Source organism: Rhipicephalus sanguineus, chromosome 10 (genome assembly GCF_013339695.2).
Source record: "Rhipicephalus sanguineus isolate Rsan-2018 chromosome 10, BIME_Rsan_1.4, whole genome shotgun sequence".
NCBI lineage: Eukaryota > Metazoa > Arthropoda > Arachnida > Ixodida > Ixodidae > Rhipicephalus > Rhipicephalus sanguineus.
In genome coordinates, this window is record NC_051185.1 from 101,956,237 (window position 1) to 101,979,102 (window position 22,866).

The 22,866-nt window shown below is 45.2% G+C and overlaps 1 protein-coding gene and 1 long non-coding RNA gene across 2 annotated transcripts; one reads left to right on the forward strand and one right to left on the reverse strand.

Moving 5' to 3' along the window:
* Positions 1-221: 221 nt before the first annotated feature.
* LOC125760013 (uncharacterized) lies at positions 222-3,178 on the reverse strand. The gene is made up of 4 exons (XR_007417677.1): positions 2,937-3,178; positions 2,799-2,870; positions 649-713; positions 222-280 (listed from the first exon to the last, which is right to left on the reverse strand). It is a non-coding gene; the product is annotated as an uncharacterized LOC125760013 (long non-coding RNA).
* A 9,052-nt stretch (positions 3,179-12,230) lies between these two features.
* Positions 12,231-22,241, forward strand: LOC119406618 (uncharacterized). The gene is made up of 5 exons (XM_049420160.1): positions 12,231-12,311; positions 16,811-16,892; positions 17,498-17,647; positions 20,160-20,423; positions 22,048-22,241. The coding sequence occupies exons 1-5, from the start codon at positions 12,231-12,233 to the stop codon at positions 22,239-22,241; spliced, it is 771 nt and encodes a 256-aa protein (XP_049276117.1).
* The last annotated feature ends 625 nt before the right edge of the window (positions 22,242-22,866 follow it).

Below are 22,866 nucleotides of genomic sequence, written 5' to 3' on the forward strand. Positions count from 1 at the left end.
TGCTGCTGATACACATGCAGCCAAGCATCATACGAAAGTGCATGTATGCACCTTCTACAACACTTGTGCTGTACAAAGACATTTCTCAACAAAAGAAAATGGATAAAAAAATTTATTGACTGGGAAACATGCAGAGGTTAAATGAAAGAAAAATATGGTGTACACCTGTCATATCTTCGTTTCATTTAATCTGTCTACTTAACTATTGATGACAGATTGCTTTTTGATGCGCAGGGTCCTTGTAGGGAATCCATGTATGGTGTATCCATGCATGTGTATCCTGCACGAAAGATCGCAGTAAATATATAAGAGTTGCAAAGAAAACTTTATCCAACACATCGTGCACCTTAGAACACTTAGATGTACTGCCAAGGCCCCGTGCAGATAGTTGACAAAAAACACTTTTGTGAAGTTAGAGTTAGTCAAAACTGCATCTTATATCGCATTTCCAATCGAAACTTTCAGCAAATCCTGTTAGAAAACAGGAAAACAACACAGAAGGTCAAGTCCAGCATCAAGTATACATTAATGGAGTTACGTCTGAGTCTTGTTTCTTTTATCTTAGAATTCCCTCAAAAAAGGTGCAATAGGTTCATGAGCAGGCGCAACATGTCCAAGCTTTTTGTAAAGATTGAAACAAATGCCTACCATAAAATATAAACTCGACCAGGCTCACAGGTAGAACGCTCCCATCTTCTTCTGCAAGCTGTCGTCTGCTTCAGTTCCACGAACAGGTGAGATCACCGGGTACATATGTAAAGGATACCAGAAAACATTCATGAGTTGGCGCACCACACAGACCTTACAGCTCACACACAATACACTACAATGTATTCAGGCAAGTCTATGTTTATATACCAGCAAGGGCCTTGAATGATGGACTCAGATTGCGCTATAAGAACAGGTATAACCTGAGCAACGGCTCATGGCAGACAACTGTAATGGTGCCATTGCAAGCCGAACTTTCAGAAAGTTATGTACTTAGTAAACACTATGTGGTTGGAGAACGCAGATTACCATATAGGTCATTTAAATGACAAAAATTACATCAGCTCTGCTACACAATATAAAATGCATAAATTGATAAAATAAGAGTATGTGTGGCCCATGTGCACACTCCATAATGCCGAGCTTTACATATTGTATTATATGATGAATTTGAGCCGTTTAGGAAAGTAATTCTAGTCGTGTTCAAAGCCAATCAATGCCTGGAATATCAGGTTTGAATTTGTAGTGCTGCAAGCCATAAAAGAAACCGTTAACCACTTTTGTCAGCCTTCTCGTAAACTTCTGCACACATAGTTACATATGAGAATTTAGATTTGTTTCCCCTAATATTACTTCATAAAATTAAAGTAGCACTCTCACAATGAATGCTACGTCTCAGTCGCACAACCTGCAAATAAGAGCGCTTTTTCAGTTTCATGCTGCCCTTAAGAAAAGCTCACAAAAGAAACATGAACTTTAGATAAGCACATAATTGAGGTGTGCTGTTGCCACCCTCAGCACAGTGGATAAAAAGCTCTTGGAACAGTGCTGCTTAACCATTACAACAACTTCTGTTAATATAAACCAGTATGCTTCAGGAAACAATATAACGACGAGAAAAATATTTCACATCATTTTTCTCAAACACAAATATTGCAACAAAAGGCACCTTGCCAAACGCAACTAACTAGCATATTTGTCTAGAATTGGTAATTATAAACATGTTGTGCTACTTCAAAATTAATGTACACATGGTGTTAGTACCAGAATATAACGTAATTCACTGACTTGTATTATCTTCAAGTGGGTTCACCCAACGCAAGTTCGTTCGATTTGCATTCATCATGAATTACCAACTCGCCCAACAATCAATCCTTCTTCGTTTCTCGTAGCAACGACCTTGCACAGTCAGATTAAAATCCTAACCATAGTGCAACTAACTTCTAACAAAAACAAGCGCGGTGCAGTAGTCGCGGAGAAAGCCACAAACACACGCCACTGCAGAGCACCGCAGCGTGTTTTTATATCTTCCTCCCCGCGTACTACATGCCAATTATTACTGAGTTTCCTGAACAGTTACTTCATTTGTACCTGCATCATGAGAAGGCTAGGCGATGAACGTTATGTTTAAAGCAGTTCTATTTCCGAAGTGATAAGCCATCGCACAAGTAGCTTCAGGCGATGATCTCGTGCAGTATACAGCTGTAGTCGATTTCAATAACTTTCGACGACGCTAAGAAGTTTATTTACAGAATCACAACTGGGCTACAAAAAATCTTGCAAATTATTCTTCCTTCGGTTTGCGATCGCTTCTGAGCGGCAGAATCCAAGAACGGGCCACTTTCTCCTCTCGGTCGCGGCCCCGTCAAGTCTAGGGGAAAGGGCCATGCTCTCAAGTACTGCAGTCCTCCCCCCCCCCCCCCCCCCCCCTCCGGTCCCTTACGCCCAAAAGGAAAACGCGAGTGCGGCCCTCCCTGCGACACATACATCGCGCAGACGTCCCCAAGGTCACCCAGCCTTCGGGTAGAGAAGCGGCAGCGGCGCTTTTGTGTGCCCCCTCCACCCTCCCACGCCAGCAAGCGGGAAGCGGGTGGGCCGAGCGACAGGCATTCTTGGAATAATGGAACAACAGCCAAGGAAGAAGAGCGCCATGACAAGAAACGCTTGCGTTACAGAAGCGAGCGGAGTATCGCGCAAAGCAACGCGCCTTCATCCACCCGTTGCAGTTGTAGGTAGTGAACGCACATGGTGAATGCTTCATACAACCGTATAAAGTGCACAGAAAGCATTGAGCATAGCGTAAAACATACCTGTCTATCATCCTTCCTCTGACCATCATCCCCGCAGAGTGAACACACCGCCAAGACGATCACACTCGGTTCCTGCGTAAAAGACGTCATGTAATGAAGTAACCTAGCTGTGTAATTCAGAAATATTCTAGAACTTACCAAAATCAGGCATCCACTGTGCACTCTTCAGCTTTACAGTCCACAATGTACCGTACACTCCACTCGGCGACAGTCTTGTAAAAGGCTACTGTACGTCCGCACTCGCCAGTCACGAGACTAGGACCTAGATCGTCTTGGAAGGTACACTTGATATTGAATCACGTAACCAACGTGCATAAACGATAAACGAGGTAACGAAGCATTGTAGAACACAGCATGGCACACACACAAACCGCGCGCACCCGTCAAACAACTAAAGCGCCCCCAAGGACAAGGGAAGGCTATGGGGGCGGAGCTACTGCACATGTATTGCTCCGCGAAATAGTCCGGTTCGGCGCGCGTTTCGAATTTAGTTTTGATTTGTGAACCTTCCGTACCTCCTGTGACGGCCATTTCATTATTCGAGCGGCCACCGCAGGCTTATACAGCCATTTGCTAGTGAAATTCGTCAGAAGCTCCCTCGGCGAGTCGTCGGGAAAGCTGGAGGGTGACGAGCGCTCACTTGAAGACGAAGGCGCTATTTTGACTGTGAGGTGCACGTAGAAGGTGGGACGTTTTCACAAGTGCAAAAACGCGAAATGACGCTGCATAAATCAAAACAATATAAATATCTCCTTGGTGCGCGCTGACCCTCTCTTCAAACAGCGCTCCGTAGAAAATAAAGCAATGTTGTTGTTTTTATTTTCACGCAGAAAACACAACGCAATTGTGGGACTATAATCTTCAACGGTAGCACACGCGTAGTTCGGCTCTCTAGCCTTCCCTTCATTGCCAAGTGTTGCAACTGCTTGCTTACACTAAGATAACTCCATAAGTGGCAGTAGTGTCGTTTCACTGTACATAAAAAAAAGTGTACTTATGGCTATTTTGACACCCATGTGTGCATGTTGGGAATGTGTTATGGCTGTTCGATTTTGTTATACAACTCTACATTTTGTTTGGGGAAATGAAAGAAGTTAGAAATGGGCAGTTTTCAAACTCGCATCCCAGACGACGGTCATCTCTGAGTCCTTACTTAAAAGAAATGCTTTTTTGTTTCAAGTTATTGCCCTCTCCCGTGGATAGAAAGAGGTAGGGATTATGATGGGAGGAGGAAATGGGTAGGATGTGATATAGGCGACACCCAACGTTGCACACAGAGGAGGTGAATGGGACAAGGAAGGAGTGAAGGGAGAGAGGAGTTGACGCCGTGGAGAACAGAAGAGAGTCGCGTGCAGACGACATTACGAGGGGGGCGGGGCGGGAGAAGGATGTACGCGACGTTGGGCCAAATCGAACTTTGCTTGTCGGCTGCTTCTGACCAGCGTTGCAACAGCGAGGAGAGATAGAGACAGTAGTTTGAGGTTGGGAAAAACGCTTGTCCGCGTATCTTTGCAACCAACAACATTCTGTTTTGGACATATATGTAAGTGCATCATGCATAAGAACAGTCCCTAATTTTTATCACAACAATAACGAACTTTTTTTTCTGTACGTCACCCATTGTCACAGTTCCAATTCTTCTCCGCCCCCCAAAATCCTTCACGACGCCGTGCGGGTAATCCCCACTCTCCTCCGTTAATTTCTACTGGACAAATGGGCAACACGGGCCCCTGAGCGAGTGTTCGCAGTGTCACTTGATCATATCTGTTCATATTTGCATACGTGATCGAACTCATGCCTTTTAAAAATAAGGAAATGCTTACTTCTATATATCGGCAGGTAATATAATGAACCTTGCTGCGGTCGTCCGCAATTCTTCGATCGCCGGTGCATGGGCGATATATGTAAAATATTTACGCATTCTACTGAAACACGATATTTGTGTACATTGCAACACAAATTGTTTATTGCGTGTCAGGGGCGTAGCCAAGGGGGGGGGGGGGTTGGGGGGGTTCAAACCCCCCCCCGAAATTTTTCAGTTTTGCTTGCGTATATATACATGCACACATACAAACGCACGCACGAACATACATAAAGTATGGTTGAACCCCCCCGAAAAATATTTCTGGCTACGCCCCTGTTGCGTGTAGTCTCTGAAAGACGAACTTGTCTATTGTGATAAACTGATTTTACGGAGGCGATTAAGGCTATTTAACTTCTTTGTTGTGATGCGCGTTTTGACATTAGGAACGGCAACTGAAAGTCTGAACACTTCAGTCACCAGAAATTAAAGTGCACATGGTCATTTGACTCTCTGATGTACACTTAATGTTAAACGACATTAGGCTTTGCATGTCTAATGTCTGTCTAGTGACTCATTAGGAGCGCACTTAGTCGACATTAGACACTCAAGACTCATTTTCATAAGGGATTGCCATGCTGTTACGCAAGCGCGTGTAGGGTAAGTTCAAGTTCAAGTTCATTAAGTTCAAGTTTATTCGTTGTTATTGTGTACAAAACGAGCTCACATAATACATACAGCATCAGGAGGTCCCAAAGTGAGACACTGTCAGGGGGACCTCCTATCAATAGTATGGTACATAAAAGGTAAGTAGCAGCAGCAAAAGTTAAAAGTGCGAACAAAAATAAAGAATTCATTCAATAGAGAACAATGAGTAGTGAAATAGAAAAAGTTAATTTACCAGAACAACATTATACAAAACTAAAAAGTACACATACGTAGGAATACGAAACAAGGAAGTGATGATGAAAATAAATTTATTACAAATGAACAAAAGGCTCGTTTAACAGTATGTGTTTAATGTTATGTTTAAAACACTGCAATGAACGAGACAATTAAACATGAAGAGGGATATGATTCCAAAGATGAACTCCAAAGAAGCGTACTGTAAATCTGAATAATCTGAATAGACGCGCATGCGCTGTTGGCCGAACATATCAGGTATGTCGGTGATGTATCACTTGTCCGCACCAGCCTAGCACCCCTCGGGGGCTAAAACTTTAAAATTATGGCTGTGATTCTTCGATAATAATGCCCGATCGTGTGGGCTTAGGCTGCGCTGCACACATTTCTTTGATTATACGAAACGATAGGTTGCCATGACCGACAAATTATTGGGTGCTTCTTGAGATCACGTTGCTCATTTAACGAATTAGCAGACAACTTAACCGTTGGAGTGATATTACACGAAGCAAATATAGCCGGTGTAATATCTGTTTCTTTTAAACGCCAGTTACCCGCTGCATCGTAATTGTAATTTTCAAGCTTTGTTAATGCATATTTATCTTTTTTAACGTTCTATGTTTACATTCAATTTATTCTTTATCTTTTTCTGTTTTTTTTCGTTTGTTTTGTTGGATTACTTCTCTTGCTTATTATGCTGTTTATCTTGGACACTAATCGCTCGCTATAATCCCCATTGCAGCCCGTGCATGGAAGAGGCCTACAGGAATATATTGCCTTCAGTCACAAAGGAAGAAACATATTTTTTGCTCAGGGCCTCCAGTATAAATATGAGTGATAGAACAGCAATAATATGGCTTTCTCGATGTAGTTTCTTCAAATGCATCGCGTAGTGCCTATTAAATACTGCAGTGGCTGGCCTTCGCGCTCTCCACGTAAAAAAAAATAATATAATAAGCTAAAAGATTTAGGCTTAACGGGAAATTATCTCAGTTCAGGAGAAAACGTCCTTTACTTGTCCATAGTTAAAGAAAATGGAAGGCAATAACTGCTGTTTTCTCTTAGAGAAATGAATGTGGTTGCGCAGGAACGCATATGGGAGACGCAGCTGAATTTCTTGCGTATCAAAAGCTAAGCCTTCGACAAGGTATGGTGGCTACGCTGCGCCGTGCAAGCCGGTGCGGCACATTTTCATGACGCCGACAGGTGGCGCGCTCGTCGTCTCCGAGATGCCTAGAGCGAGGTCTGTCGAAGTGGTCTCGTGGATTCTCTCCGGCAAAGCGCGTGTTATGTGACCTGTTGCTTCGCCTGCTCGGCTTTTGTTTGATGGCAAAAGGCGTTGCCGTAGCCACCGGCGCTTCGCGGGAAACGTGAATTTCCTAGTCAGCAAACGCGTGTATGTCACGCTGTCTACTAAAGCGAGAAACGCATGTTGCGTTTTTCGCGACCTAGAAACGTACGTATGTCGCGGTTTTTGCGAGCGAGAAAAGCATGTCACGTTTTTCGCGAATGATAAACGTATGCCGCATTGTTCGCGAGCGAGAAACGCATGTCGCGTTTTCTCGCGAGCGAAAAAGGCAATTGTGCGGCGAACGCCAGTGTTGCGGCCGATCTCGTCAGCCCACAAAACGCTTTCTGTCGTGAAGTTGTGTCGTCCCGTCGATAGATTATCCGTTGCCGTCACCGGACCAGCGGACGCGTGCCTTAGTTACTTTATGTGGTCGACCGAGGCTTGCAAGAAAGCCGAAAAGCGTCCGCTCCAACGCGCCGACGGCTCACCTGCGAGTTTGTTGTTTGCCTGTGCTGACGCTACGTGATGGCAAAGCAACAGAGACAGCAGAGACATTGTTTCGCCTATGGATCCACTACGGTATACGTCTCAGACAGGAAAGAACATAGAAATTAAGGTCTCTCTCATCGCAGTTATCCCGCCGATTATGAATGTCGCCAGGGATGGGAACGTTCCATTCCACGAGCTGATAAGCCGCTGGACAAGAACAGCGTTGTCTGTGAACTTCACTTCCACGAGAGGTATTTCGCAGCTACGCACACGTGATCAACGGTGAAACAGTGGAAATTCCCCGTGGTCGCCCTTCCCTAACACCAGATTCGGTTCCAGCTTTGTTCCCCAACGTCGCTGCGTACCTTTCCAAGAAGTTGCCAGCGAAACGGGGGGCAATACCCCCGCAAACGACCACCCACTGCATAAGGCGAGGCGCAGTGTTTTCCAATCGTTACACTCCACACAAAGCTTCAGCAGCACGAAGCAATTACCAAAGCTCTTGTTGGGCCAGCTTCATTGATATGTTTGCCTAATCTCGAAAATTATTTGGTTGTATGGTTAGTGTGCGCCGTAAGAAGTCGTGGACGGAAAACGCGCCTCGCGTCCGTGCCAAACACCTACGCGAACCTAAGCCAGCGCGCGGATGAAATCTGGGAGCCGACAGACGCGCCCGAGGACGCGCCCATGCGGCGGCGCTGCTGTCGGCACCGAGATGCCTCCCGCGCCGTCGACCGTCATGAAAAAATGCTTCGTCTCCGGCGCGCCGTTGCTGACACCTCCCCCAATAGCCACCATAGACAAGGTGAGAAGATACTGATGCAGCTTAGTACAGTGCATATGGCAGCCTGAGTCGTTAATAATTTGATCTGAACACAGAAAACCACGAGTTAGTATCATATGAGCGAGCCTGAGGCGTCGACACGCGTGTTCGCAGCACGTGTGAGTACAAATGCAGCAGTTCTTCCCAACTGATATGTGTGTATCTGTGCAAACTTTGTTTTTTTTAAGACGAAAGTGTTTTATGCAGGGGTCCACCAAGAATTTCGTGACGTATGTCCGTCACGGAAATACGCCAGAAAAAATGCACCAATCAAATGGCAAAGAAAAAGAACTAGAAGAAAAAGTTCCGCAAACGGGAGTCGAACCCACGACCTCTTGGTCCTCAACGATAGGTGTCGGATGCTCTAACCATTTTTCTATCAGTGATCCGTCAGCTGTGGTAGTGTCTGAGTGCCATACGCTACATCGTACCTGTGCCTTCCTGTCTGTTCGTCTTTTCTTCGTTGTTAACTCATAGCCTGGGCAACGTACTGCTGTCCACTAGTAGGGTGCACATAACACCCTAAATCGTTAATAATTTGGTTTAAACACAAACACTGGTCAAATGCTGCTGAGCTCTATCGTAGAATGTTTGGGGCGGCTTACCGCTCCCCCGCAGTCGCGTAGGAAGCATTTTAAATCAGTAAACACTGTTTTCTAGTCACACAACCCGGGAGAGCAGCAGAGAGTTCAACGGATCGTTCACCATTTTTGTAGCGTTAGCTACACTGGCCTAGCCGAGCCAGTTTCCCGTGGCTCCTCAAGAGCCATGCTACGCATGCGCGAGGATCAGTGATGTCACACAGCTGGCGCATCGGAGCCGGCACCTCCCGCGCACTCCGCCGCTGCCGGCGGTCTGCGCTTTCCAGAGGAGTGACGTCGTAGCCGAGGTAGACGTACTGGCGCCGGCGCGCGCACAGCTATTCGCCTTCGCTGTGCAGTCACCGTCTGACACTGCGCTGGAGCCGCTTGACAGCGCCTCTGACTGGCGTTTGCCAGTGTGGTTTAGCCATGGAGAAGGAGAGCGCAAATGCTGCTCAACGGTGCAGAAGAGCGGAGAAGCTTAATTCATCGGATCCCGAAGTAGTTGCCTGGCAAAATAAATATACATGTGCCACAAGATATGTATACCATGTGTGTGTCGTTGGAGCAGCAGTAAGCATGATAATCAAGCTAATCCTAGACAATCAGGAAAAGCTAAGAACAATCAGCTGAACCTTTCGTAACGCTATACGTTATCCTGGCATAGCCGAGCTAAGCCACTGCAACATTTTTTTCTGAACGCAAAGACATAATTAGTAATAATTTTTGGGGCTGAACGTCCCAAAACCACGATATGATAATGAGAGACGCCATAGTGAAGGGATCCGGAAATTTCGACCACCTGGGGTTCTTAACGTGCACCTAAATCTAAGTACTTGAGCCTCAAGCATCTTCGCCTCCATCGAAAATGCGGCCGCCGCGGCCGGGATTTGATCCCGCGACCTTCGGGTCAGCAGTCAAGCACCATAACCACAAGACCACCGTGGCGGGTGAACGCAACCGCATAGTAGAGCAAGCAGTGCTCTGAATCAATCAACTTTGTTGCTAAACACGGTATATAAAAACTTTTTGATGCCTTAGATGCCTCATCAAACGCGAAAAGTGACCGATGGCGTCGGCGTCAGCAGGAGTGATGCAAAAAATCATCACCATGGGATGACGTCACACTATGACGTCACAGGTCGCCTAAATTTGTGACGTCATCATGACGTCACTGTGGCGCCATATATCATCGCGCCATCACACGATATCTCCGTTTGGTCAATGGTGGGACGATCCCGGAGCAAAACGCTTTCAATGCCTCCGTTTCCTTAGGCAATGCAAAACCACGCTGTGCGCAGAAAGCTTTGAGAGCGGTGAGGGAGGGGGGGGGGGGCAAGATTCGACTGAGAAGAAAAAGAAGACGGCTTTCGCCTTGGAGTTGTCTTGAGCAAATGCATCATTGACTGTGTGAATTTTTGGCATTTCTATTTCGGGACAGCTCACAGCTTTCCCATAGTAGAGCACATAGAGCTCCGAATGGTCTATTTTTTACAGCAGAGCTGTTATGGTCGAGGTTTTCCACGTGTCGCAGATAGAAAATTATCATCATCATGAAGCGGCACGCGCCTCTCTTTGTCCACTTCTTCATCGCCTTCCGCTTCTTCCTCTTCTGCTTCGCTCCCAGAACACGTGCGCCGATTTGTCCGGCGTGGGATGCAATAACTCTGATGGGCGAGTAAACGAGTAGAGAGATAGAGAAAGAAAGAAGGATAAAAAAACAGAGAAATGGCTTTCGAATGAGAGAAAGCAGAGAGCAAAAAAGAAAGAGAGAGAGGACAAGCATAGCCATGTATAGTATAGTATAGTATAGTATAGTATAGTATAGTATAGTATAGCCAGTGGTTGGAAAGAGACAGGCGAGAGGGTAAAAGCCTAGCCAAGCCAGGACCAGCTAGGTGCCCACCTCTGCTGTGACCCAGCTTTGCACGACTTCGTGCAAGCTGAACTAATATTTCATTTCCTCAAAAGCCTAGTTTATTTGGAGCAAATTATTCATATGTCTTTTCAGAAGCAGGGACGGCATAGCGCTCTCCCATGAAAGTAGATACCTTTAAACTCTTCAACCATTTTTTTTTTCTAAACAGTTTCTTGGCTACCAAACCCTTAATGGGACGGCTTACCACTCTCTACCAAAGTATAGCAAGTTGTACTTTACATCGCCAAACATTTTCCTAAACACACAATCCTCATAGTCTTGAACCTTAAAGGATCTGGTTGCTATATTCCGGGACAACCTACAGCTCTTTCATAGCAGAGTGTACGTGTGCTCCGAATATTTTCCCTTCCTAAATACAATATTCATGTATTATTAAAGTACTCTCGACTACTCACATTTCGTTCAAAAGACAATTTTCTTTGTGTTCGGGTATTGTTGAGGGATAGCCTACAGCTATGCCCTCCTGGTAGAGCGCACTGCACTTTATTTCGTCCCCATTTCTTCCAAACACAGCTAACACCGACGTTCATCTGACAGTGTTCGCTTTATCTTTTAGCGACAGCGGCATACAGCTCTCCCTAGTAAAGCACATCGTACTCTAAATCATTCATCTTGTTTTCTAAGCACACACTTGGGAGAGTATAAGTTTGGAAAATGCCCCTGTAATCACCTCCAGAAGTGTACAAATGAAACGCTTCTCTTGCCTAAACAAATACGCCTAGGTCCTCTTCGGCTCAGTATCAACCTGCAATCAAGTGGGCCGTGGTGTAGTCTGTACATCAACCGCTGACACTGTCAGCCTGACAGGGTTATGTGATCATTAGGGGTTCTGTGCTCATTATGGGTTATGACAGGGTTATGTGCTCATTCCATCGGCCGATCTTGGCCGATCGGCCACATTCTGAGACTAAAGCGGTCCACAAATAGCTATGTGTCCATATATCATTAGAAGCAGCAGCAATCGAAGCCTAAACAGCAGCCTTATTGCCCCATGAGTCACGCATGCATGTACGCTTAGCTTACGCCTAAAAGCGACGAATAAATTTCGTCAAATGCCTGAATTTATACAGTTGTGGCTCGAACTAGCTTCACAGCAGGATCCGCTTACGCTTACAGCGACTGTTCTTGGTCCAGGTCTGTGCACTTGTCTTAGCCCGGTCATCGCGGGATCCCAGACTCCGCCGGTAGGCGTCCACACACGAAGGAAGAAACCACGTCGAGAATTCCACCAGTAGCACAATTTTGGAGCAGCACCGAAACCACATGACAAAGAAAAGATATCCGGACACCTTCAGGAGACTCCTTCGCAAGCACTGCGCGACGTCATAGCCGCGGGGTTAAAACCGTGGGCCCCGTCGAGACCTTCGAATGACTGTCATTCCCGTCAGCGTTCCAGAGGTTCGACAAGAAGTGACCACCTCACGTCCCAGACGACGGAACGCGCGACCACACGAGAGATGGCGAGAAGACACGGTGTGGCCATTGTTCCCGTAAAAGTGTGCGAAGAAGCCTTCGCCTTTGCGAAGTCAGCCTGCGTTGCGCTGGGCGTTAGAATGCGTGTTTTCTTCGCACGCACGCTATTCACGCCTGGCCACCGCCACCACAATGGCGGCTGGCGAAGAAGGCCAAGGCCTGGCCCGCCGGACACAACATGGTGGACGGAACGACGGAAAAGAAATTGGAGCGGTAAATTGCTTCCGTGCGAGTGGTCAGGTTTAGTCTTTTTTTTACTAGCAACGAGTTAGCGTGGTATTTCTTCAGCGCCCTGAAGACAGTGAAGCAGCATGCTAATCTAGGGCACATAGTCGAAAGAAACAACAACAGAATTCAACCAAAACAGATGTTCGGGGCAAGGTGGATGCTTGAAGGGATGAAAATTTAATTGAGAGAGGAATATCTTTGGGGACAAAGCTAAGGCAAGGGGACTTATTGTTCTTGTCGAAATGTCGGTTCCAGCGGCCTTCCTTGTTCAACATCTAGACTTCTTATAACAACAACAAAATGAAATTAATCCAACAAACAATAAGGACAGGGAAAGCATAGGGGACGGTAACAGTCTTTTTTTAACTGTAGCGTAGTAACGGTGACGTTACTTTAAATGGATTAAAATGGGCAAAAAATCACCTTTTACACAGCTGGGATCGAACCCATAACCTTCTAAATACAATTAAATTAATGTAATGACACCGAATAAACATGAGACTTGGAGAAGCTTAGAAGATAACACTGGTGGTCTGGTTGGTCGTTGGTCGTGATTCATTTAAGCGTCGTGATCGCACAGTCATCGTTAGGCCATCATCGCCTTTGAGTACTTTTCATGTGAGTGTCGTCACTGTCTGTATGAGACGAAAGGTTGATTCCGAATAAACTAGATAGTTGAATAGGCTTACGTGCAGAAGCGGCGCGATATTTTTTTTTTGCTGGGGGGCAGCACCCACGACAGACGAGTTCCTCCATGATCACCACTTCTTGCGCAAAATTTTCTAAGACGACGGACGAAACAGACTCGTCCGTCGTCTTAGAAAATTTTGCGCAAGAAGTGGTGATCATGGAGTACCAACTAGCTCGAACCCACACCTTGTTAAAAAGAGTTCCTCCAGGGGTACAGGGAAGCTGGGAACTTACGCACTGTGTTTTGAATGTTTTCTCGGTGGGGGGGGTGAAGAGGGGGCAGGCGGAAATATTATGCCCCCCCCCCTCACCCCCCTGTTGGCCACGGGCGTAGGCAAAATTTTTTTTCGGGGGGTGGGGCACCTCCTTGATCTGTAGTGGGGGCCGGGCAGGCAGATGTGGTCGAGTGTCACTTTCTGCTCTGTATGCTATGACAAAAAAAATTGGGGGAGGGGGGCACGGGCCCGGTTTGACCCCCCCCCCCCCACTTGGCTACGCCACTGCTGGTGGCGCCGCCTCTGCTTACGTTACAGTGGCTGGTCGCTCTTTGTTCTTGTAAGCGTTATTGTCATACAGTCATCGTTAAGTCTTTGTTGCCGCAAAACATTTTTAATGTCAGCGTCGTCCCTGCATTGGTGATGAAGCCGAATAAACATGATAGTTGAAGCGGCTTAAGTGACGTAACAGCATCAGTGTACTTGTTGGTTCTTGTTCTTTTAAGCATCATGATCACATAATCACCGTTGTACCGTCGTTGTCGTTATATAGTTTTTGTGTGAGTGTCTCCACTGCGTGCCAGTTCTCCAAGTAGACGGCATGTCTATAACACCATGTTCTTATATCGGTTTCGTATTTGGTATCACGCATAATCATCTGGAATTATCGAAAAAGGCTGGTTACAAAGAATGTGCATGTTTTCTTATGAGGTTCGTGTTTTCGCTTATATTTGCCCAAGTCTTCGTCATAATTTTTTCTTTCATCTATCTCTCCTTCATCTATCTTCTATCTACCTTCTGTCTTCATCTATCATCTATCATTTCATCTGTCTCTCCTCCTTTCTTCCTTTCCTCTTCCCTCCTCCCGAAGAGTAGGCAGGCGTTGTGCCCCTCTAGGTGGAAATGGTCAGCCCGCTCTCTCTCTCTTTCCTCTGTGTCCTTGTGTATGCAAATCAAATAATAATAATAATAATAATAATAATAATAATAATAATAATAATAATAATAATAATAATAATAATAATAATAATAATAATAATAATAATAATAAGAAGAAGAAGAAGAAGAAGAAGAAGAAGAATCAACGTACACTGCCATCTCACCTGCAACAAACTCCGCCTTCCAATACAGATGTATTGCGTAGAATTTTTCCTTTCAAATTTTATTCGCCACAATAGCTGTTATAGGAGCTCCCTACGGGGTCTGATTTCACGTTTAAATCAGGGAACAAGGCAAAAAGAATCTCTCCGAAGTACGCTGAACTTCGTGGTCCTAGTTTCTGAAAAAATTTTGCTTCTTCTGTTGTTTAGGACAAGAACGAAATGTTTTACCAAAGTTTCATGGCGCACCTTGCCGCAAGTTTGTTGCCTCTGCTATTCATTCTGCCCCTTTCCTTCTTCTTTCTCTCTTTTCATACCTTTCTGTTATCAATGTTTATACATTTACACTAAAAGCTTTCCCAAAGCTAACAAGCTGGGTAATGTGGTGGGCCAGCCTGACAAAATAAAAAAATGCATGCAGGTATGTTTAAAACTACATGTAAGCAGATCGAAAACAACAAAGAACTCAAACGGAAAATCACACGAGAGCACAGACAATTCAGCAGAACACAAAACAGCACCAGGCGACTTTTCGTATCTCTCTGAATGCTATCAATGTTTACGTTTACATAAAAAATATTTCCAGAGTCAACAGGCGGCCTAATGAGGTAGACCTGCCTGATAAAAAATAACAAGAGAACACGCATGTATGTTTAAACTGCTTGTAAACAGAGCGAAAACAAAAACAAAGAACTCAAACTGAAAATCCCAGGAAAGCACAACACACTTCAGCAAAACAAAGAACAGCACCAGGCGACTTTTCATATCTCTTTGGATGTTTACCTTTGCACCAAAATTTTCCCAAAGCGAACAGGCCGGGTAACGAGATGGGCATGCATGAGGGAAAAAAGCAACAAGGAGGTATGTTTAAAGCTGCATCTAAATAGAGCGAAAACAGCAGCAGCGAACTCAAACTGAAGTCACACGAAAGCACAAACACTTCAGCAAAACAAAACAAAAGAAAAAAGCACCATGCAGGCGACGCTCGGAAAGGAAGGAAATGGGAGGACGTGCAGGATCGTTGACCGTGAAAATCTTCTTGCCCTCGCGCGGCGGCGGCGAGAGAAAAAGAAACAAAAAAGTAAGCGCAAAAGCAAAGCGACGTTTCGGCTGTGTGACCTGCTCTCCTGCGGTTGGCTTCCGGGAGGAGGTAGTGCCGGAGAACGAAGCTGCGGCCTTAAAACGACCACCTTGACTCGCCGACCGCTTCAGTCCTGGTCTGCAGCGCCCAGACTGGATTCAGCCCAACCAACACGCAAGGTGAGCGCTTATTTCACGGAGCTTGCTTTGCTTTTGCACGCTATGACGTGACATGTATGGCTCCAGGGCTGTCGTGGACCTGCGGCGTCCGGTTGGAAAGGCACGAGGAATTATTAATTGCGTCTTTTTCACTTAATCGCCGGTGCACTAGGGACCATTGCGGGTCTAATAAGACGTCGATATATCAGCGCCTGGTAGAAGCCGGTGTTAGGAATTAGCGTAAGAGCCATTATTCCCACACCCTGAAATTCTGTTAAGCGGTATATTATACAACCAGCTGCGACTTCGTTGGTCACCGAAAGTCGAGAAATTAATTGGGCACAGAGTGCGAATTCGCGTTTCTATAAACGTATAGTGGCGGCTCTTATATGTCCGGATAGTGTTTGGGTATTCCTAGTCTAGCTTTATTAGATTAGGGCACGTATTCACACAAAAGTCTTGCGCAAAAATTAAGATGGTATTTGAGCGAATCACGATGCTGGACATATCATTAGCAAAGCTGGTTGACCAATCGGTAAACGCACTCACGAAAGAGAAGCTTTTTGAATTAGGCCCCTGGTGCCCTTGCACGACTGACTCCTTCCATGGGCGAATTCGCCAAGCGTTACATTCATCGATAAGACGTATCGATATCTATAGCGTCATCTTTTACCAATACGATTAATCCCGTATCTTTCTTGCAGTAGCTTCGAAATACTTACTGAAGGAATAAATAAGAACAGGCCGCATCACAACGTTATCGCAGTGCAAGTTATCTTATTTCCTGTAATTTCAAGAAACTAAAGATACATGGACTGTATCGATGAGAAGTTTCCGTAAATATCCATTTATATGAGCCACATCAAATTATGACAACATTAAAACGTCAATCAGATACTAGTTCTTTCTTCAGCGACACTAGAACTATTGTATTAAAGGTTTTGCTCTCAACTACAGAAGCATTCATAGTCGATGTCCGCCTTCCAATTATTAGGGTGTCGGAGCACCTCAGTAGAGTACCTCATGAACATTTCAGTAAACTTGTGGATCACCTCAAGAATTATGTACCTGTGTATAGTCCCGAATAACTCTATCTACTGTTGCAGCCGGAGCCTGTGGTCACAGTGTGTAGGTGCTAAACGTTCAAAATTGCATGTTGTACCACAGTACGTACAGAGTACCGCAGTTCGTGATAATGTGTAATGGTTCGTGTGTATAAACAGTGACGTGCTGTTTGCAGATGCCGAGAATTCTTTGGGCACTCCTTGTGGGCATTGCCTTGCTGGGCCTCGCGAATGCACAGACGTCGAGGCCGCAATTGAGTAAGTATGCGTTGACGCATTGAATATTACCTGGTAATTCAGGACATCACCAATTCATTGTTACTGTGCCTAGCAAACGTGATCTTTCAGCACTTTTTTAACTGTATGACTTAAATGGCACTCTTCTTGAGAAACAAATATGCCAAGAAGAAATTGAAAAAAGAAAGATCGATGTCGGCCAGCAAATTCCGCGCGGGCCCAGCACTTTCTTTGTGAAACGATGAAGACTAAACAAGTTTTGAGCATGCGCTGTTCAGTGTGAAACTCACATAATGATTTCTGTTCATAACGGCTACTTGTCATCCAGCCACTCTCGCTGAAAACGTCTCTCTACTATCGGTTGAAATTTGTTGTTACGAACTAATAAACGTAAGAAAGTCTACGCAAAATGGAAGCCCAGTTCCGCCTAGCATGTAGCAGTTCCGATTAAATGTCAGACTCAAGTTTCTCCATCGTCAACGTCAGAACTTCCCTATGAAAGGGAAGCAGAGCAAGGACGATGGTATGCAAATCACAGGTCGATGGTGTCGACTATAGTGTGACATTCCTGTGACGTTCGTGACAGAACTACAATGTCAGATGTGTGCCGTTATTGTATACTGCAGGTGGATATTTCACGTTCCTTCGGTACCGAAACCAAGCCTGCGAAGGAAAATACGGCCAGAACGGAACATGCGTCACCGAGCAGGAGTGTGGCGCCAAACAGGGCACGGACATAGGACGATGCGCTGAAGGCTATGGAGTCTGCTGCAGAGGTGAGTGCCGTGTATAATAGTAGCGAGATATGCCGTAAGCGCTCGCCTTAAGGTCGCAAGTCCGAACTGTCCTGTTGCTTACTTTTTTTCTAAACCAGACACTTCTTTTTGATTGATATTCACATGTATAAGATAGCTGGATATGTAGTTTCATTAGCGTTGCTGCGGTACCGAGGTTGCCGTGGCTGAACATCATAGGAGTTGGAAAGCTAGATGAAATCTAGTTCGCTTTGAGCAGCCGTTAACCATAAGGGTGGCGGCTTGGACTTGTTGGAAATTCATGACTGTATACTACCAGCGCGAAGATACCAGGACAAGATAGAGGACGACACACTACGCTGTCTTACAACATAGTTTTATTGCTGCAGCTGTTTCATGTATTTGTATACATAAGGGTGCTTAGTACACATGTCTAAGGTAAGTACTATCGCCACAGAAATAGCAAAGATTCGTAAAAAAGCTCGTCACAGTCCGTCCAAAATGTTCATTTCACTAGGAGTGAGAGCAACGGAGGGAGAGCTAACGCACTCACGCAGTGTGTCGTCCTCTTTCTTGTCCTGGTGTCTACCGTCGCTAATGCATAACATCCGGTGTATATCAATGCGAAGCCCTACGCAACAATGTTGTTCATAAAGCCTTTGCATGTTGTTTTGCGATGTTACACCACAGCAATTATTCAAAAGAAATCTGATTAGGCTTGTATACGATCAACAATATTGAAGATGATAAAAATAAACTAGGACAATGGAAACGACAGAACAACTTTTTTTTACCTAGAATATCGCAATTTGCGTGCAAACTGCTAAATACGAATAACGTCCCTGCCTTTCTCTTATCTATATCATTCTCTCTAAGCGCATGTGCAGTATACCTTTATTTCAATTTATAAAGCTTTATTCCTGCCAGAGCCAAAGTGCTCACGTTTTTTTCGCGAACGCTACGTGATAGCTGGTTAATGTAACGCCGATTTAGATTCATCAACAAAGCAACGAAAGAAAAAAAAAGATTTGCTATTTGTGCATGCGTGCGATCTAATTGACGAGAAAAAAAAAAACAAGGCCATGTCGCTGCCACAGTAATATCCCTTATGCACCTAATAAATTTTCAGTCACATGCAATGGGCACCTGGCACTAAATTTCGTGCATGACCCAACTTCACGGATGTTTATTATGCGAAGCATCTCTCACTAACAAAAAACCAGCATCTTCAGCGTCTATTCCAGTGTATCATTTACGAACTTCACGCACGAGACATTTTCCTAGCTTTATTGTTGTTGTTCACAATTATGAACCAGTGTTATAAGGGAAAGATGTGTCTGGATTAGAGAGTTGGATATTTCACGAAACGAATTAATGCTCCCTCATGCGAAGCTCTGGTAAATGCAATTTAGAAAAGCTGAAGAATTCTCGCAGCGACATTGGGTAGCGGTACACATTTGTCAAGAGCATAGGCGTGCGCAGGGTGCCTGATCAGGGGGGGGGGGGGGGGCGAAGGCTCATTGCAGCGCCCCCCCTCCCTACTAAGTGAATGTATGGAGCAGACTTTGCGCCCCCCCCCCCTCTTAGGTGACTAGGCGGGGGCGCCCCCCTGCCCACCCCCTCCCCGTGCGTACGCCTATGGTCAAGAATGACAGCAAGCAATCATTAAAAAGGTTGGACACACACTCTTGAGTCACGGTTAGTCATTAACACCAGGCACGAAACAATGATAGCACCTATAGCCTCTGCATTGATCCCACTGAATGGGTCACATTGATGGGCAGCTGCACGTACTCAAGCTGGATGCAAACTGAAAAGGGAAGTTTGTCCAAGCCATGTAAATGACAAAAGGCTGAAAGTCACAAGACCTCGGATGGCCATGAAAAACTAGATGTCAAGAGCCACGATGTCAATATAGTGTCGTCCAAAACAGCCACGGCTGAAATAATGGAAGAGCTTTATAAGGTCCCCTGATCGCTTACTCGCATCACCCGCTGTGATTTTATGGTGTGCTATTCCACTGGTACAACATTCTGACTAAAAGGCACTTTGAAGACATCTCATTACCTGGAAGGCGTTGGCTCACTGGTTAAATTATCAATAATCTTCCTAATGAATGTCGTGGTAAATCACTTTCTGTAAAGACTACCGCTTGCTTGCCAGCGTCATCTAATTTGACCTGATGGGCTGCCTGTTCACTGTTGTCACACAGCAACTTTCAGACGTTAGGCTATTTCGAGAGCACCTATAATTACATTCAAAATATAATGTTCCTTGCACACGCGATTGCGAAATGGTGTCCAGTAACGCCTAAATGATCTCCAGGGCGAAAAACGAGCTACCTGCTAACACGTGAGCGCTTAAGTCTACCCATCGCTTGTAATGCCTGCTTAAACATGAGTTTGGAATTCCTCCTCATATTGTTCATGTTATAACCCATGAAACGGCTGCATACACAGATCCATAATGGCGTGCTTGAGCGAAGTAGCGCTGACTCACGGTTCTCGGTCCTGGCCTCACCTTTTGTCCACAGTGAGTTTCACGTGCAACATGGTGAGCAGTGTGAATGAGACCGAGTTCGTGAACCCGAGCTACCCGAGCGGCGAGGTCGGCACGGGTACCTGCGAGGTGACGATCACCAAGACGCCCGACATCTGCCAACTACGCCTGGACTTCCTTGAGTTCAGCTTGGCGCCTCCCGATGAGCAGGGTCTGTGCAACGTCGACTCGTTCATGGTCCGCAGCACCGTGGGCGAGAATCTACCGCAGCTCTGCGGTGAAAACAACGGACAACACCGTAAGTTGAACCGACAGCTCTCAAACTCTTGTAGATGCGATAGCACGCTTTCACGCTAAAATAACGATTTGATTATTCGGGCTAGCTATATGGGCGACAAGGTGCAGGAAGACCAAAGAATAAAACCAATTATCGTCGTTTTGCTGGTTTAATTCAAAAGCTCAACGTCTATTATACAAGGGGCCATCAATGCTCTACCAAACTACGTTGACCGCATACAATAAAGTTGAAACGCTGGTCTCTTGATCCAAAATGGCTTTAACGGTTGACATTAACAAAACATAAAATTATATACAAAATCATTCTTCCGTAATCTAAATGTGACCTCAAACTTTATAACTTCTGCAAAGTCTGTAAACGTTTGGGATAATATATTGGAGGAAGGTAGAAATTCAAAATCGTGAACGCGTACATCGTTACTTACGAAACGTCCTTGGCAGTCAATCGCCCAGGAAGTATTGCAATGGTCCTAAGCATAATAAATGTAGTCATAACAAAGACAAACTTTCTTCGTACAACGTACCGTCACGTTAAAATTCTATATCATTAGTATAATAGCCATCCGACAAACTGAAACAAACGTCTTTTAAAGAAAGATTTTGCCGTGAGAAAAAAAGCTTCGCGTATGCCTCCAATGCCTATGCTTAAGTAGAAGTGACGCAGTGAATTGCTAACAGGTTGTGCTGAATTGCGGACGTCTTACCAGAAAAACACTCTGGCTTTCGTGTTATAATGCTAAAAAATAGTAACCGGTTAGCATCACCTGTTCTCGCCGATCAAATGGTGCAGCCATCTCATGTCAGAAGCATTTACTATTCGTGTTAACTATTCCCATGACTCCTGATAAATAATGCTGACTTTCATATAGCTCTGGTGGCTCAAACGACGCACCAATCTACGTAATAAGCATATCAAACAGCGCTATTTTTCAAGCCTCACGTGCGAAATGGGAGGCCTTATTTCTTTCTCTGTTGTCTTTAAAGACTATACGTATGAGATACCGTGGGCAGCATTTACACGAGTGAACTGTGCTTCCTTAGTGTCATTGAAAATGGAACATTGATTCTCAAACATGAATGACGCTTATGCAAAGACTTAGAAGAGCACTAATTGTGTTTGCGCCACAGATGCAGTGGGATGTGGGATGCCCACTCCCTGGTGACTAACACTGTCGCTTGTTGCTGTAAAGCAATATATAGTCGTAAGTGTGTGGGCACGTAGCAACGATGTAACAATAAGAAGCAGTAAAATTGAACAAGCGTCTTCCGTCAATCACATTTTACAATTAAGCCGCAGTTCTGGAACCACAGTCGTGTGCTCCTTCGCCGTTTGGGGAACTTGAATTTGCTGAAACCTCCAGCACAGCATTTTCGTTATAGAATATTTTATCTCTGGAACTACCAAATGCTATACCTCCAAGGGCAATGCCTGTGTTGCTCGTAGAAACACACAATCAATTTTCTCTTCCCCAGAAATATTGCTCTTTCTTCAAAACCAGGGTTTCGTTTCACGAGTATCGTGGCTTTTGCCAGAATTATAGCTGATCAACTCGCATTGTTCAGAAGTCACGTACCGATATTCGGTACAGCGAACCACGCATAACCAATGTCTATTTTTCTCGCAGTGTACGTTGACATGGGTCGACAGTCTGGCAACCCAGTCGTGCTCAGCGTTATCAGCCGAGGAGGCAAGCGCCCGAGGCGGTGGAGAATCAAGATCAGCATGATTCAATGTGGAAGCCTTGATATCGGTATGTTCCCTAAACCAAGGCTGCAGAAATGGTTTCTTTTTACCATGGCGACCTACAACCGCTCATGAACTCAGATGAACAATATGAAACTCTTAGTCCTGTTTTGTAGCGTAGGTAGAAATTTCAAACCCGTCGCAATGAGAAGTTTATGGTTTCTCTGTATACAAGCCAGAAAACTTCAAGACGTGTTGTGCCGCCTTGTATGCCGGTACAGCAAATTGATCCTTCTTTCTTTCCTTTGCCTGGACAATGCACCGAGTAGAGAGAGAGAGAGAGAGAAATGTAATGCGGAAGGGCAGGGATGTTAACCGGAAAATAAATATCCGGTTTGCTACCCTGCACTGACGAACTTGTAAGGGGAGACAGAAAAGTAAGAAAAATACGACTGAGGGAGGGGAGAGGTAAGTAGAAACACAGACAAACACATACAGGAGTGTCATAATCGTTCAGCGAGGAGGGTTTGGCCATTCTCATAAAAGCAGCTAACCAATCTTGGGAATTTCTGCAGTTTGTGTCACGGATCATGCTGCACGGACTGCCATTCGCCACTGCACGTAGCTTTGCAGCGGTATCATGTGTAATAAATTCGGAGGCTTTGTTTGTTTTGGGATACAAAGGTACAGAACAGACAAGCTACTCTAATCAAAAGTGATTGACCCTGGAAGAAAATGGAGGTGGGCATACGTACAGGCC

What these genes read in the sequence shown, in the direction of transcription:
- LOC119406618 (XM_049420160.1), top strand. Translation starts at nt 12,231, where the DNA reads ATGGCGGCTGGCGAAGAAGGCCAAGGCCTGGCCCGCCGGACACAACAT. An exon ending in GACGTCGAGGCCGCAATTGA is followed by an intron (nt 16,893 to 17,497) that starts GTAAGTATGCGT and finishes TGTATACTGCAG; the next exon opens with GTGGATATTTCACGTTCCTT. An exon ending in TGAAAACAACGGACAACACC is followed by an intron (nt 20,424 to 22,047) that starts GTAAGTTGAACC and finishes TTTTTCTCGCAG; the next exon opens with TGTACGTTGACATGGGTCGA.